Below are 18,699 nucleotides of genomic sequence, written 5' to 3'. Positions count from 1 at the left end.
TCTGAGCCACCACTGCGGGGAATATTGCTACGTCTTTTCATACCGTTGGATCATTGGTTTTATTGTCACTGCTATGTCGCCTCAGAACGTTTCCTTCAAAATTAGATGTTGCGCTTAAATAAGATTTTTCAACCTTGCTGCAGCAAGAGATCTTTACTTTTTTTTTCTTTGAATATGATACATAGGTAAATATGAATTTGCTTATTTGAAGCATGAGTTGGGGAAGACATTTTGTTGCATATCTTTTGGAAATGGATAAATTGTGCCCTCTGTCTTGTAATTAGGCAATATTGTAGTTCCAACAATTGTGCTACTCACAGTGTAAGTAGTATATCTGCTTCTCTTATGATCACTGGGGCTTTCTTGGCATGGTGCATACAGAAGGGTTCTCAAAGCGTACATGCTATATGTGACAGTTCAATGCATCCATGACTAGGATGCTTTTTTACTTCTTGCAGACTTTGTGACTGCCTGTAGAAAACAACCGATACAAGCCTTTTGTTTAGGAAGAGTTAATTTTGTTAAGAATGTGTAGGCATGGAAATCATCTACAAGACAGTTTTTTCTGTCTTCAGAAGGAGACTGGGTGTTGGTTTTTTTTACTGGGGCGACAGGGAGAAGCAGGTCACAGGTTGCCTCGAGACAGCCTTAGATGCAAAAGGCAGCAACAGTCTAGTTCATATATACTGTCACATTTCCTTCTCTTTGTCTTCAGTGTTTCACTTGCTGATCCTTTTGTTTTCCTCTCAAGACAGTTCTTGAACAGGTATGTAAAGGTACCATTATACTTTCTACATTGCAAAAAAGGACAGAAAACGATTGCCGTTTTTTAATGTATTTGTTTAATCTGCAGTAAAAAAAAAAAACAACTGACTTTTCTAAGCGTATGAATGAAGTACTTCTACAACAACATAATGATCAAGGTCATTTTCATTTTAAAAAGCAGAAACTCAAATTTAACAGGCCTTGAAATCCCACTTTAAGAAGTTTTTAATTTAAATATTTCAAAGCAAGTTGTCTTGAGATTAAGGGAAGGTGAAGCTTATATTAAAAAAAGCTACAATAGAACAAAATACTGAATTCTATTCTCATCTTATTCTCATTTAACACTTTGCTTTTTAGATATGCAGTTTAGCATTCCGCATGAGGTTGTCTTTATTTTCTTTAAGCCACGATTATGTCAAATTAATTCCTCTTTTCTGTGTGTCACGCAGTGTTAATAACATTACTAGGCTTGCAACATCTCAAGAGCTGTTTAGTCACAAAAATGAATGCTCCAGAAAGTGAACTTTAAGAAAAATTGGACCATTCTGTTTATAAAGCCCATGTAGATAGCTCCATAAACTCAATGGTAGGGTATGGATGAAGGCAGTGTAATACCTCTATCTTTGTTTTTCAAGGCTAGAAATCCTAAGTCATTCCATCTTGGTGAGTGTTTCAGCTTAGTACCTTCCTTAGAGATTTAATATGTAATAGGCTCAATCCCAATAATTGCAGAGTTTGCCTAAGCAAAAAGGGTGAGGTTAGAAACCTTTTCTTTCTTTCTTTCTTTTTTTTTTCTCCTTACTGTTAAGCAGTTTCTCTTGTGAGGAATGGAGGTTAGCTTCAGCGGAGCTAAAAGAGCTAGCATGAATGGCTGCTATCCATGTGGAATAAAGAGGGGTTGTAATCTTGTGTCAAAAGTGTCTAGTTCAAGGATTTATAAATACAGTGCCTGTTGTAGATTCTGAAGGGTCTGGAGATTCTTCGGTCTGCAACTGCGTGTAAATACTTTTGCTATAGTAGCTGGATAGCAGATACTTGTTAGACACTAGAGTGGTATCGTGGATACAAGATTCTTGATGCTGGGGCTTCTTTGATGTTGGGATATGCAAAGGGTTTTGATTCTGCAGCCATGCACATTCCCTTCCGCAGCCCCTTTCCCTGCCGTTTGTTTCCGATTTAGCACAATGTGCGCTTTCCCGTGTCCCCTGGAGCAGCTTTGTGGGAAAGGTATGCTGTAATTGGTTTATAACCATTCATAATGACCTGGCAACTTGGTATGAATAGCAACGGGGAGCAACTTAACTTGTGATTTATTTAAGTAAGCTACGTGGATGAAAGGTACTCCCAAGTGTACAAGTTGAGCTAGTTGCCTAATTGGACGTAAATTTTCACATGTAGCTTGGAAAGAGAGGGTTTTGTTAAGAAAGGCTGATTTTGGATTGATGAGCAAGCTTCTGGACTGCTAAACCAGTTTGTGAGCAAAGTTTAATAGTGTCTTTTTTGGGGATGTCTTTGTTTTTTAATTCACTAAGTGCTAGTATACCCTTGTCATTTGTAAAGCTAATAGAATATTAACTTAAGATTTTTATTTACAGTTAGAATATCTGACCCTGCTTTTGGTGCAGTAGCACACACTTGGATTTTAAAAGCCAGGATTGGTACTGCTGCTTTGGTTGTAGCCTTTTACCAGTTTGTCGTCATTGCATTCCTGCTTATTTTGTCAAGGCTCTGACTGCTTTTTCTCACACAACACCCATGATACGAGCAACCCACCAGCTGCAGGGCATGATGATACGGCAGGCAGTACGACAGCCTTGGTAGTTGTAAGGCCACGGGTAGTAGCCCATGAGAGGCTCACAAATTCTCTGGCACTGTGTGTAACTTCGTCTGCATTCAATGCAGCACACGCCTAAGTGATCCAGCATGGGGTCAAAAGCCATCCCTTCACCTTCCAGTTGCTGAAATGTAAAATATTAAATGTCATCCCGCTGCTCTCATTCTCAGAGAACGTAGAATATACCAATGCTCCTGTTAACCCTACAAAGGGTAAAAACTGAAATTTTGGTCCCTTTGAAATTAACAGAACTCTCACTAACTCACCCGTGTGTTTTGCTTTATTTTTTTTTCTTTTGTCTTGCTCTGTTTGGTAGAAGTGTAGAATTGGTGCAGTCACCCATGTAAAATGGAAAGAAACAACAGACAGCTCTAAACTTCATTATATTTCTTCTACAGTCTTTGCAAAAGATCCAGCAGCAGTAAACTCCCAAGTTTTAAATACTAGTGATGGAAAAGATTTCAAGACAGTTATCTCCGTCTTTTATGTAGATGACAATGTCCAAAGTGTATGCTGTATTTTTAATGTTCTGTTTTATTTTCTGTATTTTAATGCTTTTTACAGCATTCCCAGGAAACTGTTCAGTAAGCTGTTACCCTGCAGCTTTCTGAATATTTCTCCCTTGTCTTTCAGTCTGGTCCCGTCCCCCCCCCCCCCTCCGCCTCTGCCACACTTAGGTGCATTGTGGACAGTGAGAATTCTGCCTGTTCTGTATCTGACAGTAAGGAGTTACATGGAGCAAGGCATGCATAAAATATGTAAAAGCAGGCTCTCACTACTGCCTTCACCCTTCAAAATTCTTTTCCTCTTTTCTGGGGAAAAAAAGTAACCTGGATATTCTGCTTTTTGAAACTCAGTTGTTCTTTGCCCATTGGTGTTATTTCAAGAAAACCAGCAGCAGAGAGCAAATGCAGGAGTAGCACTTAGCTTTTTACCTGAGCGTTTTTCATTCAGAAAACTAGCAGCACACCGAAAAGGTGAGGCACAGAAAGGTGCCATCTCTTGTCTGGGGTTGTACGGGATACTAGTGACAGCTTGGTGTCGTTCAGGCCCCCAGCGACCCATTGCCAGCCCTGAGAGCAGGGAGGGTGTCGTTCCCTTGGGCAGGATTCATCATCCTTGAATTCGGATACCTGCCGTGTGAACTCCTACACCTGAGCTCTTTGTCCAGACTCCACTCATAGTGGGTGAAGAGAAATAGCTCTAGGGAGGATTCATTTAATCGTACAGGAAAGACCTACAGTGTAATTAATGGTCCTCTTGAACAGAATGAATCAGTCTGTAAGGAAAGCTTGGATCTAGGCATCGACGCACTAACTGTTGGCGAAGGTGAATCCCGCCCTGCAGGCTGAGGGAAGTCTGGTGACCGTATCTGATGGATGTTCTCCGTTTGGCCCAGGGACCCTCCGGCTGGAAGAAGGGACCTGTGGCAGTTGTTCTGCCGCTGCCCTCCAGAGACAGGGCAGCTCAGACCCCACGGACACGGTCACGTTAGTAGCTGTGAGGAGAAGTTACATTCCAGTGCCGCTGCTGTTTCACTGACCTCGTGAGACAGTCGATTTAGATCCACTTTATTTGGAGTGATTAAGTTTAATTAAGGGATGTCAACTCGACAGAATGCTGTCACAGTATAATGATCTCCTGCTGTTGCATAAATGTCAAGTCAAAGCTGGGACTTATTTCCAAAGCAGGAGGCATTTATCTTGTGACAGTGTTGTATTAAAATGACTTACTCCTGCTGCACCAAATGGTGGGTGTAAATTGTCTGGCGCTGGTGCAGTAGACTGGAAGGTGCCTACTGTACAGTCAGTTTTCCTGCAGCGCGGCAAAGGTGTTGGGACACAGCGGGGCGGCTCCTGTGCTCTTTCTGCGGGCTGCTTCGACTCCAAGAGCGAGAACACGTTTTGCAATAGTCATCCTCCACCCACTGTTGCTGTCCCTAATCAGGTTCTCCTCTGTGAATTGCTTGCTAGACTAGAGCCATTTACCCTGATAGAGAAGAGGCTGAGAAAAGAAGTTTCTTTGGCCTAACCCTCATCTCTTTGCAACCAGACACTGCTACTGCTTTCCTCTGTAATAGTCACTTCTGATACTAATTCCTGTTTGAGGGAGAAGTATGTTTCTAGCTACTGGACTCACTCCTTACATTGTCAGTAAATGATGGGGTTCAGCTGTCTGATCAAGACCAGCTTTGGATTGTTTTCGGAAGGTGCTATCTTTGTCAGAACTGTCTAGTGCTGCTTGCTTCCGCATCGACCTGGAAACCCTGAAAAGCAACTTGGCATCAACTTGCCTTAATCTTGCCACCTCAAGCACTTGTGCTTGTTTCAGACTGAAGTCTAATGAAAACTGGGATGAGGGAGGGAGAAGAGGACTGAGGGAAGACTTGTTTGAGCTTCTTAGGTGTTTACAAGTCTGTAATTTCAGAGAAAAGCTGAACGGGCAAAGACTGCGCAGATTTAAAAAAAAAAAAAAAAGACAAACCCCACATCACCAGTATTACCTGTCTACAACAGTCTTGGGCTTTGAAAGAAGATTACAGTGCAAATACTTACATTATATGGATTGTCTGGATTAAGTGTTTGATCGGTTTCTTGTCCCATTGGCCTGGTTTCATTAGACTGGTGACCAAGCTCTTGAGTCAGCTGCATGGTTGGCAGCCTGGTGTTTACTTCTTCAGTAGCAGCTTCCAAGTCTTCTGTATCAAAGTTTGATTCCGATTGGCGTTTGTTTCTCTTCATTTCTCTCCTTTGGTTATCTGAAGAAATAATCACAAGAGGATAATCTTACCTTTAGCGTGTCCTTATATTTATCCACACGTTATCTAAGGCTTCAGTGATTTCTTTAAATATTAAAAAAAAAAAGAGGGGAGCCCAGAGGGACAGATGAAACCGTGTGGTGGCAAACTTGCTGAGCATCCCCATGGGAGCTGCTTGCCTTCCTGTGTTGTATCTCCAGCCAATGTCAGTCCAAAGGGGTGTGAGATTGCCTTTTCCTCCCCTTGAGGCAAAATGGGTGTGAGATCTGTTGAGTTTTTTTGACCCACCCTGTGGTCACTGATGTTAACTCAGCAGCAGTTGCCAGCACTAGCAAGACCAGTCATAGGCATCTGATTTTTTTAAAGTGCTTTTGTGACAGACTGGTGCCCTGCACCCGAGGACAGCTAGTGAACCTGGTGGAAACAGCTTCTGGACAGCTTTGATACTGCTCTGTTGTTGCCCGGTGGGATATGCAAGGTCATGAGAAAAGTGGAAGGTACTGGCAGTTTGCATCCACAGGCGATCTAAAATGTGGTGTCTTTTTGGGGGTTTTTGGGTTGGGTGGGTTTTTTTGGGTTGGGGTTTGGGTTTTTTTGTGTGGTTTTTTTTTTTCCTTCCATTTCCCTTTCTGAGTGTTCTAATATTAACTGGACCAAGGAGAAGTAAATCTTTTCAAGCCTTCTCTCCTCCCAGGCCTGGAAGTCACTTGGAGAAGTTGCCATCTCCCTGGTGACTCCTGAACACCTTTGCTAAGCTTGGCTCTGGCTGATGGGAGTACTTCAGTCTTGGGACTGCCCCCAGGACCTCATAAACTTCATCCACCAGTTGCCTAGCTAAAGCTTCTCGTCCTTCTGCTCCACTGAAATCCTCGGGAGAAGCAGGGTAGGAAACAGGAGAGGCTATAGTCCCAGATCAGGAGCTTGATACTCCCCAACTCCCGGCCAAGCGTAGTGTTTCTGCTACCTGGTGTCAGCTGCCTGAACATTTCGGGGGCTAGTTCAAGCTGTTGTGTCTTGTCCTTCTGTAGAAGGAAGCTGACCTCTGGGAATGTTTCATCTCATAGTAAGTCACCCATGTGGGCTATATAAATTGTCTGAGGAAATACAAGTATGGAAAATGACTAGTAAGTGTGGATAAACTCCAAACCTGTCTCAGCACCAACCCACAAGTGCTTGAAAGACAGGCTGGGCAAGGGAGGAAAGGATAAAGGATCCTGGTTTCCCAGGTGTGCAAGTCTCGGTGGCAAACCTGAGTTGGGGAAGGTGTTTAGATGAAGGGAGGGATAGCATACTTTTCAAATAAAAGAAGTGTTACCTTTGGGATATGTTGGTCGCAGCCAGAAAATTGGAAGATCCCCACAAAGCTCTAAAATTTTGGGGCTTAGGAAACTGTTATGCTTGATAGGCTCGTCTGCAGCCACCCAGATAAGGGAGTTTTCGTCAAATCTCACAGGCATGATTTCATCTTCCTGCAAATAGAACAGCGTAAATCCTTTGCTGCTCAGTGAACAGGCATGTGCCTGCTTGCTGTTAATTCTTGAGCATCAAACTGTATAATCATCCGCTGCAGCTAATACCGAGCATCCTTGTATTTCATGAATGTGAACGGATTGTACCGAGCCAAAGCCTGAGTAAAGGTTGCCACCACTGAAATGAATGGCAAAACTACTGTCAGCTTTGCTGGGGCTAAGATTTCATCTGTCTCTGTCTTGGAAGGCTTTTGCCCCATGTACAACGACTAGGTGTCAGAGATCTTTCAGCCCAAAGCGCCAGATTTTTCAAGTGGTAGAAACTTTGAAGATTTACCACCTTCAGCAAAGCACCAATGAAATACGCCAGCTAAAACCAAGACCCTAATCTTTTATCATGCCCTGTTCTCATTTGATGTACTCCAAGATATAACTATGCTTACAGTGAGGTGTGTGGGGGGGGGGAATCTTGTTCAAAAGTTTTAGAGAGGATTATAGCTTGAGAACTGCTCCAGCTTCCCGTTTTAAGTCAACATGATCGGTCTGATTAAAGGTCTTGTTTGGTAAAAGCAATTCAATTGACCAAAAGTTTGAAGTGCGAGTTAAAGGAGCCTGCCTTTTTGAAGTGTACCCTGCAGGTTTTTGGTTCATATCTTCAAAGTAATGTAGGAAAATGCCAGTGATTGATTCTTTAAAGTTGTTAGTTCAAAGTATTATTTTACATAAAATGTGTAAGTATTTTATAGCAACAGTGAAATATTAAAAGAAACCCAACTTCTGAATCATGAAAACCAGTATGATTTCAAAGTTAAAATTCTAAATTGCTTCCATAAAAGTCATCAAAACTTGTTATATAACTGACTAGATCAATTTATTCTGTCGAGTTGTTGTTCCTTTAGTGTGTTTATTGATTTCTTTTGTAGGTCTCAAGTCATTTAAGTTCGCTATCCAATCTGTCTAGTGAGAAGTGCTCTTTATTTATATTCTCCCACTTAAGCTTTTATCAGCATCAGAAATATCTGAATCTAGTTTTCAGAAATAAAAATATCCTTTGTTTCTTTTTGAGATGATCCTGACTTGTGAGCAGGCACAGTTTGGGTATCTAAAAGCTTATTTTAATCAACCATTTTTATAGGCAGTGTTGGTTATGATACGTGTTGTAAGAAAATGGCATATGCGTACTTTCTCCTAAATATGTGTGTTTCAGAGAGAGGACTTGCTCTAGAAAAATAAATACTACTTTGCCATTCCCGTCGTACATCTAACCTGGAAAGTCGAGCAACAGGGAAAGGTTAATAGTGCTACCATTGGAATAAGTCGGCTGCTTGTTTTGGCCTCAGTGCATACAATTTATTGCAGTGGTTGTGTAGGTGATGCATCTTTGGAGAAGATGCACAGAAAACAGGACAAGGGAATAGGTCTGCTCCAGCCAGGTAGAAGATTAGAAATTCCTTTTTGACTATTTGAGGATAATGTCATCAGGACTGTGACTTTGTTCTTACAAAAAGATGGAAAATGGAAACCTTGACTTCAGGCAATAGTGCTAATGAAGTCAAGAAGCCCAGCCTGCCTTTAAAATAAGGCAAGGCGGGAAAAATGCAGGTCTCTGCCTGGAATCTGGGCAAGATCTCTTCCCCATCATGGGGAAAATCCCACCAACTTCAGGGGGCTTCGCCACGTTGCTGGTGCCTTGCTGATTGGATTTAGAGAGACCTTTTTCCCCTTAAGTTTAAAGTAGATGTTCAGTAATCACAGCACCATTGCAGGTAGGTGCAGCCTTAACAGTGCCTCTCTCCCAGCTAATTGTATCTGCTTTTAATTTCTTGGGAGTGGAGCAAACCCAGGGAAAGGGGTTGTGGCTCTCCTGCCGGGGGCTGAGCCCCTGCCAGCATCCGGGCTCAGCTGTACTCAAGTCACTGGGAGCCACTCCTGCGTGAGCGATGGGTTTGGGGTTCTGAGCTCTGGGAAACTCAGGATTTGCACACATAAAGCGATAGACTTTTTCACAAATATGAGGTAAGGAGAGGTTTTGGCGGTATCTGGGCGAGAACTGCAGCTTTAGTGGTGGTTGTGATGCAGATTCCATGAAATTTAGTTAACACGGTATCGTAAAATGAAGGCTGATGCTGTCTAAGAAGACAAACTCTTGACTTTTTAAACTGTTATTGCTTCGGCATTAGCTCAATTTTTGCAGTAATGTTTTCCACAATTCCCCTTTATTGACTATTTAAGAGGACTTGAGTGACGGAGTCCCTGCTTCTGCTCAAGAGTGTTGATAGAAATCTCCTGGCATCTACCACGACCCCTCTTTGCATTGACTAAAGGAGCTGCTGCTTCCGTGCTCTCCCTTCCAGCCTTGTGCACAGCCTGATCTCAGGCAGCTGCTCTTGTCACTGAGGTCTATGGATCTGGTAGAAATTGGGCTATGGCTTCCCCCCTCACTAATGTGCAGCCTCTCGCGATGCCCCTGGACACAGCGATGCCTCTGATGCCAATCTTGCTTTTCTTACCTTTCAGGGACCCCTTGCAATCAGTCAATGAACCCTCAACAACCCTACCACTATCCACAGTGGCTTTCAAATGTCATATTTATATTTAAATACCGCTTTAAGACCCTCTCTATACAAAGATTTGTTTTTAAAAAGTAAATAAATTACCCCTTACCAGCTCAGACGAGAGGCTCGCTTTAGTCATAGCATCAACTTCAGGGACGTGAGCTTTTGGCTGAGCTTTGATGTAACACTTTTCTCCTTCAGCAAAACGGATTCCAGTTATGCCCTGCAAAAGCAGAAGGCAGAGGGTTGTGCGCAGCCCTCCGGCTTCCCACCGCCCCCAAGAAAGCGCTCGAGCTCTGCTAAAATTGCCACTGAATCTTTAGTCTGAAGGTTAAATCTTACTTAAAACCAGATGCAATAAAACACTCTTCCCTCATCATTTTAGCTTTACAATTTTGGTCAAGTGGGTCTAGAAGTTTTCGCTCGATTTCTGAGAGATGGGGGTGTTTTATATAAGTGCTTCCATGCCCGCTGTAGGCTACTTGGAGTAGCTCTGTTAAGGAACTAGTTGACACGATTCGAACTGTAACTTAGCACCTAACGTAGGCAGCCTCAAAATTGTGTTAGCTGGTGGTGCGGTACCCTTACGACACAGGTTTACAAAAATACGGGGGCAGCTTGGTCCAATTTATACACATAAGTGACTGTGACAGCAAGGGGAAGCTCGTGATGGGGAATTTGGTGCAGAAATCTGTGTGTGGGACTCCCTTCATCTGGCCTATGAGGGTGAAATGCGGTTGCCTAAACCATGGATATCTAGTTTTAAGCAAGAGAAGGGTATCCCAGCAGCTCCAGAGGGCTCCAGGTCTCCTGCAAGTCCTGGGTCGTATCTGCCAGCCCTGCGCCAGCATCTTGGGCATCAACATTTTGGCACGGGAGCCTTGGCTGTAGTTTCTGTGTTTCTGCTGTAGGTTTTTGGGTACCCGTAAAAGAGCTCTCTTTCACGTTACGAGTTTTGATACCTCGTTGTAAATGGCAAAACTTTTTTCATAGGGTTGCGCAAGCTCCATTCAGCCACCTAAATATAATTATCTAGTGCCGTCCGAGGTGTGCTGGTTTTCTGCCCGGCCGCTCGCTGCCAGGACAGGGACATGGGTGTCATCGTGACCCCTCTCACCTGCCTCGTACGGGCATCGTGGATGCCTCCGGCATCTAGTGCAGCCTGAGATGGACGGTACTGAGGCACCCGAGTCTTGGCCCGTGTGCCTGCAAGTCCCGTACAGTTGGACAGACACCCATCAAAACCAAATGACTCATTCTAAAGCAGTGAGAGAGGGGATGGCTCTGCAGGGATGGGTGCACAAGGGAATGAGACTTTGCGGTGCACCGAGCCTGCTAGGAGTAAGTATCGTAATGTTGCTAAATCCAAGTTTTCACTGACGGTGCAATCATTTGAGTGGCGCCAGTCAATCCAAAGCTGCTAATGTAAATACTTGGCTGTTGGAAGCACATCTTTTCAACTTCTTTCTCCTTTGTGTGCATTCTTGGCTCAAACCCCAACTGGCAGCATCCCTTTGCTCTCGCTGAGCCTGTCCCTGGCCCGCTGTAATTAAAAGCAGGCACTGTCCCTGGAAGGTCCCGTTAGCTGGTTGGTGTTGGGAGCTGATTTCTGACCTGGCTGTGACAGGCGGTAGCTTACCAGCAGCACACATGGAGGCAATATGAATTCAGCATCTCTCCAGTGGGCTGGTGCTTTTGTGCAGATGTGGAATGGCGAAGGAAAAATGGGAAGAGCTCGTTGTGGCTGCTCTTATTCAGCTGCTAATAATGTTGCTATGGTGATGTTAATGAGAGTTTCATAAAGGCTGATCTGCAGCTGTTGGGTCCTGGGTCTCCTGGAGTGGATTGGTTTGTACTTGCTGAGAAGCCAAGGAGCTGAATTTCCTCACCTTTCTAGATGCAGCAAGGGGAAGGCGGCTGCTCCAGAAGCCCTGGGTAGGTCTTCCTAGCAGCAGCATCTTTGTTTTAGGTGCTGCTTTGACTTACAGAGGACTTAACTCTGAAGTTACGTAGGGTGTTTTGCACCTGAGAATGTTAATTGCAGGATCCGGGCCCTGTAAATAGCTTTCTGCAACATCACATAGATGTGCCTTTAGTAGCTCAGAGTTGGTACAGCTCAGTGAACCACTTTATCCGAGCTGCTGAGCTCTGCTAAGATTCGGCATCTGTTAGTCCAGACTTTGTGCCGAGCCGCCACAGCCAAGTTGCTGGGGTACCCAAACGTGTTTGCTGTCAGCACCAGCGGCCCAGCACTGTCCGTTTGGTGCATGGATGCATAAGCTATGCTAAATGCCTCCACCCTCTCCCCTGGAGATGAAGCCAAGCCATGGAGAGCAGCTCCCATCCTTGGATCTCAGGGCAGAGCGAGCTGCCCGGGTCCAGCACTGTATAGTGGTCTCTTCTTGGTGTCTACTTGGCTTATCGTGTTGACCCAATGCTCCTAAAAGGGTGATATTTTGGGGAGGGGGAGGTATTTTTTCCAGTTCAAATCGTATGAAATCACGCAAGGGCTGTGTCACAGCCTGCCAGAAGGTTTTTCTAGCAAGACTCCAAGGGCACGTGTCGTAGCTCTGTTCAATGGTTTGAAAATGCAGAGTGTTTCGTGGAGCCAAACCCGATGCAGCCTAATCCGTACTGCTTCCCAGAGCGGGACCTGGCACGGCCTATCCCCAAAAGGCACTTAGGCTTTGTTTTGGAGGAAACGGCCTGGCTTGCTGTGAAAGCAAGCCGGGAGAGCAAGGATGTTTGTGTGGATAGTTGGGGGCTGGAACCTGAGACCGACCGGGACGGAGAAGTCGGGCAGGGCAGGGTATCCTTAGAGTCCAGCGCTGGAGCGTGTTACGTGAAGGATAAGGGTGGTGGTACTTACGATCTGAAAATCATGAACTTCAACGGCTTCTTCGTTCCCGCTTCCCGTTTTGAATGTCTCTAAGTTGTTTCCAGCATCTATTTCCATTGATCCATCTTGTACTTTTCCATTAATGCTCATAGTATAGTGAACGTTGTACACCTGGAATCGATAAAAGAGCAGTAGCACATGTCAGTAATTGCTTATTACCTTCCTCCTACAGCAGGCGATGGGTCAATCTGACTTGTCATATCCCTACTCACCTCCTGACTCTTATCTCTGTAGGCATTTCGTAGCCCTCCAGCAACCAACACCGCACTATTGCAACACTTCGCCATCGGGGCAGGTTGCCCGGAGAGGTCGTGCGTTCTCCATCCTTGGGAGTTTTCCAGGCCTGACTGGATCAAGCCCTGAGCAACCAGCTGTGACCCCACAGCTGGCCCTGCTCTGAGCGGCGGGTAGGACTAGAGACCTCCTGAGGTCCCTCCTCCAGGGAGCACTCGCAGCTTGACTTCAAAAACAATGTGGGGTGAGTCCACATCCAGGCTCATTCCGACATAAAAACCTCCTTCTAGGTCATATTTTAGGAATCGCTTCTTATGCTGGCATGATTCCCAAAGGAGAGCAGGAGTGAACATCCTACTCCGAAGGAGGCTAACCCCTGTTTATCTCCTAGGGTGTTCTGCTGAGGCGCAGGAAAACAGGTTCCTCTTGACTATGAACATGCTTCCTAGCTTGTAATGGATGTGAACTTTGTTTAAATTGGATGTGAAGTTGTATAGACTCGTATTTTCCTTGTCAGCGTATTTGGTCTTATCCTATTTTCAGTGAGGAAAGCTGCAGCGTGGTTTCTATTTGCTGGAGGACCACAATCTGTGGAGGGGTTTTGCGATTCTCTTGTGCAGCTCTGCTAAAAGTGCTGCACAAGCAGTTTACTTTTGGTCTTAAAAAAGCCTTACAGCATTTTAATGAAAAATTTACACTGACAGCTAGAGACAAATTTCTTCTTCTCTCACCTTTGCTTAGGAAAGTCTAAGGTGCCAAAGATTTATGGTTCCTCAGTTATACAGATTCAGTCCCATATTCTCTCCGCTGTCTAGGATTCCTGTTGAAAGCAGTCCATAAAACCAGACCAAAGTACATGGTGTCCCCTGCTAGGGCCTGAGCTGGAGCTGAGACTTTGTTACTCCTGACAGTTACGGGAGAATTTAAAGATTTAAAATAAAAATAATAATTTAAAAATTGCCTTAATTTTTTTTATGAATGACCCTACATTTAATTTTTACAGTCGCTTCCTAAACATTTGCAAGTCAAGTGTAGCTTTCTGAGTTTGAAGGCAGCTTGGAATAATACCTCTAAGCTTTCCCCGTGTCTTTAAGCTTCCAAGTCGATCACCAGGTAAAGACAACTACGAATGTGACAGGTTTTGCAAATCCGCATTTAGATGATGGGAGCAATCAAGAAAAAAAAAAAAAGGAAACTTTGTCCTGTACTCTGGAAATGCACCCACCCGGTCAGAGCTGAATGCGCTGTACCCCCCCCCCCCCAACCCATTCGGGTCCCTCTCCCTTTACACCTTTTTGGTGTAAAACCTTGTACGTTCTTTCTGATTATCTGAATTATTCCTATGTGCGTGGGTCTGTCTCCCCGGCACACCTCTGCTCCGGCAGCTGGGGTTCGCACAAGGCTCTCCTTGATGGGGACTGGTGCGTGGCTGGAGGTGGTACAAAACTTCTTCCAAAGTAAATTCAAAGATACTAATTGCACTGAGGGAGCAAGTTATATTCACGTGTGCGCCACTATGTTTTAAACCAAAATCTTATGTAAACAGGAAAGTTAATATAACAACATGTTTTAATGCTCTGAAGTTTGGTTCTTAAACTGATCAGCACCTTCTCAGTTTTGTTCTTTGCATACAGGGTTTTTCATGTACTCCAGAAAATGTAAATAATAAAACTTACCATGACTTTAAAAATTGTTCCACAGCTGCTAACCATAAACGCCTGTGTGTGCACACAGTCATACAAACCGTCAGAGTGAAATAATGGTGCCTGTTAATGGGTTAAATATAGCATTACATATTTGAGGGTCCAGGCAGAATCTGGACCAAGAATGCAGCTGATGTGAAAAAGGAATTTACACGTTTCAATGGTTTTTTTGTCCTGGGAGCTGGAGTTTGCCCAGGACGTGAATCCCTGGGGACTTGTTGGGGTTTGAGTTCGCTGAGGATTTGCGAGCAGAAATCAATGTAGTGTCTGTGCTCTCAAAGCTACGTTTCGTGTTCATTAATAAACGCGCTTCCACGAGGCTCCGTCCGAACAGCCGGTAAAGATAACGAGTGTGAGTTTTTGGTTTTTCAGGTTGGATTTTTTTTTTGTGTGAAAGCATGGAGGAAAAAAAATAATCAAGATCTCCTTCAAGCCCTCTTCACCGACCTCGCAAGGAGCCTTCCCAGGCTCTCCCCCCGCCTCCCCAGCCCCCCTCGGTGGGCTGCTGTCCTTCCTCCCGCCCTCACCTGCCTCTCGGTGGCTTTCCAGAAGTAGAAGGCTCCGATGGCCCCGGCCAGCAGCAGGAGGGCTCCGGCGATCAGCACGGCCGCCCCCGCCTTCAGCAGCCGCCCCGGCCCGGGGGGGGCCGCCGCCGCCGCGTACGCCTGCCGAAAACGCGGGGCTGGGTGCGGGCCGAGGACACCCAAATTCCCGCACAAACACCCACCCACGGCCCTGGGACACCCCCCCCCCCCTCCCCTCTCCCCGTTCCCTTTCCGCGGCGTCCCGCTCCGAGCCGCTTTATCCCGCTCCACCTCCCACCCCGGCCCGCACTCACGGGGGGCAGGCACCGCTCCACGTCTTCGGGCCCCGCTCGGGCGATGGGCACCTTCTCGGAGCCCTCTGCCATGGCTGTCGCTGGAGGGAAAACTTTCCCGTCCTTTTCCACCGCCCCTCTCCCCGGCCCGGTCCCCTTCCCCCGGGGGGGGGGGGGCAGCACCGCCCCGGCCCGCCCCGGCCGGCGGAGCCGGGGGGGGGGGGACACACGACGGGACCGCCCCATTCCCGGGCACAATGAGCCCCTTGAGCCGGGCCAGCAGCAGCCGTGGGAGCCCCCCCCGCCCCCGGGGCTGTGACCCCCTCTCCCAACCCTGTGTGTATGTGTGTGTGTCCGTCCCCGGGGCTTGGCTCCAGTTTTGGGGGAGTCAGGAACGCAGGGGATGCCATCGCGGAGAGGTGAGGTGCCCCGGCAGCCAGAGGGCCGACATAAAAAAAGAAATTTAAAATTTCTTTTAAAACAGAATGACGTTTTAACTGCTTTTTTTTTTTTTTTTTTTTTTACGCTTTGCCGCAGGAATTGGCAGGCGCCGGAGCTGACACGCTGCTGTTGGGTGAGCGCGGTGGCTGGCACGAGCGAAGAGCCCTTCGCCTCCAGCTGGGTCCCGCGTCGAGCCCAGCCCCGGCACAGGCTCGCTGGGGGCAAAGCCTGGGGGGTAATTTCATCTTTTCATTTCACAAGGTCACGGCTACCTTGCGACTTGACCTCTAAAGTGGACGTATCCCTGGGATTTCTTCTGTTTCCTGTCGCTCGTGATGCCCAGTTGGGGTTTTTTGAGCATCTAAAGTACAGTAGGATCATAGGGGAATTGGGCTTGGAGGGGACGTTCATCTGCACCTATTTGCTTGTTCCAATATTGCACATGGGAAGCTTAAACTCAGGGCTACGACCGGCTATGTGTCTGTCCGTGTGTCTGTCCGTGTGTCTGTCCGCCCTTCACGCACCGCACGGACGTCCTGCCTGTACATAAACGTGCAGGCGCGTGTCTGCGCCTGCGCTCTTTGATGCTGGAAAACAAATAGTGCTGGACCCCTTTGGGGCTGACATTACCAAACACAGAGCAGAGCATCCTTCCTAAGGCTGGAAGCAGAGGGAAAAAAAAAAAATATCAACTGGAAAAAAAGAGCGTGAAGGGGGGCAGCCTGGCTCGTGCTCTGCCTTGCCCTGCTTGCTTAGTGGCCCAGCTCCAGTTTCCCAGACAGGGAACAGCACTGGAGGGGTGGGGGGGGGGGGGGGGGGCTGTTAAACTGCGGGGACCCTGGCCCACGGGCCCCCATCTCACTCCGGTGCAGTGCCTACGCTAACCAACTCTGCAAGAGCAAATTTTTTTCAAATTATGCATCTTCGTTTATATTTCTCTTCCCGCCTCTTCTCTACTTCGCTTATCTGGCAGGTTTATGTCTTCCTGCTCAGTTGTTGCACACTACGGACACATCCCCGCCGTCTTACACCTTCTGGGATCCTGACAGCAGAGGCCAGGCGGTGACCCTGTCCCACCGTGGCTCGTCCCAGCTCCGCGTGCCCTCAGGAGGCGGGTTTGGCCCCCGCAGTTGATTTCCTACGCTTGCCTCTCCTCTGCGTCCCCGCTCCATAACTGCAAAAATCCTTTTCCTGTCTAAATCCCCTCACTGACGTGACCAGTAGCTTAAAAACTACCATCAAGCGACACAAAAGCGGAGAAAACTCAGGCCCCGCCGATCGCCTTGCATCCACGTGCTTGGGGACCGAATCCCAGCGACGCGATCCCCATTTTCCTTCCCTTCAACCCAAATTCATCCTTCCTGTCGATTACTGTCATTAACGATCAGACCTTAAACAAACATTTAACGGGCATAGTTGCCGCCGAAAATAAACACAATCACAGCTCATTAAATCAAAAGCGAAGCCTACTGTGCAACTTCCTAAACTAGGGCATATTCTAGCCCGCTCTCGAATGACATACTCTTGTAGTTGGGGCTAATAATAAGATTATGATCCTCTTCATTAGCAAGTATTTTGTTACACCAAAAATCTCGTGAATGGATATGTCTATCTTGGCAAAATGTGCGAATCCCAGCCTTTGATCTCAAACCTCCATTTAGCATCGCTGCTTTAAAAAGACAGATTTATTTTAAGGCCCCTGTGCTCATCTCCCGTGGGAAAACGTGCCAGGGAGGGAGCGCTTGCCCGGGAAGAGCTGCTGCTCGCCGGGCTTCGGCTCGTTTCGGCTGCTTCCCTGCGACTGAGGCGGGGGAAGCCGGTGTCCCCCCATCCCGGTACCCATCCGAGTGCCCAACGGCTCCTTCCCCGGGATGCGAATGGAAGGACCGAGGGAGGCTGCGCCATTTCGGCTAGCAAAAGGACGGCTGAGCCTGGGGTGTCGAGGAGGAGCGTTAGCAAAGACGCTATCGGTGCAAGAACGAATAGGTGTAATTAGTACATCTAGGCTGGATATTCGTGGAGGTACCTACACTCCCGGGGCTGTGCGGTCGAGGGCGGCGGTGGCCCCGGCAGGTTTTGGCTCGGGCAGACTCCTGCGATCCCAAGCAATGGTGCCAGCCACGGGCCGATCCGCGGGGATGGGTGCCCGGCTGCCGGTCCTCAGCGGGCAAATCCCCCGAGTAATCCTCCAAACGTATTTTTCTCATGCAGGGATCGATCCCAGATATTTTTTTTTTTTTTCCCCCAACTCAGAGCATCGCTGCCTCTTCTTCTTCTTTTGTTCCACAGGCAGAGGAAGAGCAGCATGAAATTTCAAGCAGACACAAGGGAAAAAACCCGTTCCTTTTACACGGTTTGCAGCTTACCACCTCTAGTTAACCCCTACGCTCATGCTTTGCCTTTTGTCTGGGCACATAGCTGTTTTCCTTGGAGGGTGCGAGGAGCACATCTTTTGCTGTTTGATTGATTAGGTGACAAGAGAGAAAACGAGATTTTTTTAGACAGATGCAAATCCATACAAACAGCTCGGCATTCAGCAGCTCCAGACACTCGCTGCGGAGCGCAGACGAGTGCAACAGCCAGTGTTTGCAGGGCTTAGGACAAAAAAACGTGACTTGCCTTTCACCGGCTGAATTCTTCATTTGCAATAAAGATGATGATGATACTAGTGTCTGAGCTCAGTCTCCTCTCTAAATAACATGTGTGTGCTCAGCTGGATTAAGCCAACTTCTGAGACTGGAAATCATAATAACAGTATTTTACAGGACAGCCTTTCTGGTCGTCTAATGCTATTATCCTCTGGGCTGAAAAGCATTCCGGAATACTTGGAGTGCTACGATGAATGTGAGGTTGCTTAGCCGATAGTACTGGCTTGTCTCAGGGAAGCACATTTTCTCATTATTTTTCAGTTTAAAGAAAAAGTTTAGAAGGAGAAATGGAAATATTAAAAATGAGAAGGATTTGGTGATGCTGCATGCCTTTCCATAAGTCTCTTGTGGTGCCTTATGCGTTTTATCTTCATTTTCTAAGTGTCCCAAATAGTTATTTGAACTCCGTGATGGCCTGAACAGAAATTCGTGAGGGCTACTGAGACCAGGCACCTGATTCACGGCTCTGCTTTTCCACGCGTTTACACCACCATAACATGGTGCCGATTCAGTTCCCGCTGACTTGACGTCTCTTCAAAATAACCAAAGTCCTTTGAGGAAAAAAGTCCTACAGAA

At 46.6% G+C, this 18,699-nt stretch overlaps 1 protein-coding gene across 3 annotated transcripts; it reads right to left on the bottom strand.

Moving 5' to 3' along the window:
* Positions 1-817: 817 nt before the first annotated feature.
* Positions 818-15,184, bottom strand: CNMD (chondromodulin). 3 transcript variants are annotated; one of them, XM_030036449.2, is made up of 7 exons: positions 15,056-15,184; positions 14,745-14,882; positions 12,251-12,391; positions 9,491-9,604; positions 6,673-6,826; positions 5,155-5,357; positions 818-2,723 (listed from the first exon to the last, which is right to left on the bottom strand). In XM_030036449.2, the coding sequence occupies exons 1-7, from the start codon at positions 15,125-15,127 to the stop codon at positions 2,508-2,510; spliced, it is 1,038 nt and encodes a 345-aa protein (XP_029892309.1). In that variant the 5' UTR covers positions 15,128-15,184; the 3' UTR covers positions 818-2,507. The 3 variants fall into 3 exon arrangements, with proteins under 3 accessions (XP_029892309.1, XP_029892310.1, XP_029892311.1); XM_030036450.2 differs by lacking the exon at positions 14,745-14,882; XM_030036451.2 differs by lacking the exons at positions 14,745-14,882; positions 15,056-15,184 and adding an exon at positions 14,191-14,241.
* Between the last annotated feature and the right edge of the window lie 3,515 nt (positions 15,185-18,699).

This window comes from Aquila chrysaetos, chromosome 14 (genome assembly GCF_900496995.4).
Source record: "Aquila chrysaetos chrysaetos chromosome 14, bAquChr1.4, whole genome shotgun sequence".
NCBI classification, from domain to species: Eukaryota; Metazoa; Chordata; class Aves; order Accipitriformes; family Accipitridae; genus Aquila; species Aquila chrysaetos.
The sequence above is the reverse complement of the archived record's forward strand: the minus strand, read 5'-3'. Positions and strand labels throughout refer to the sequence as shown.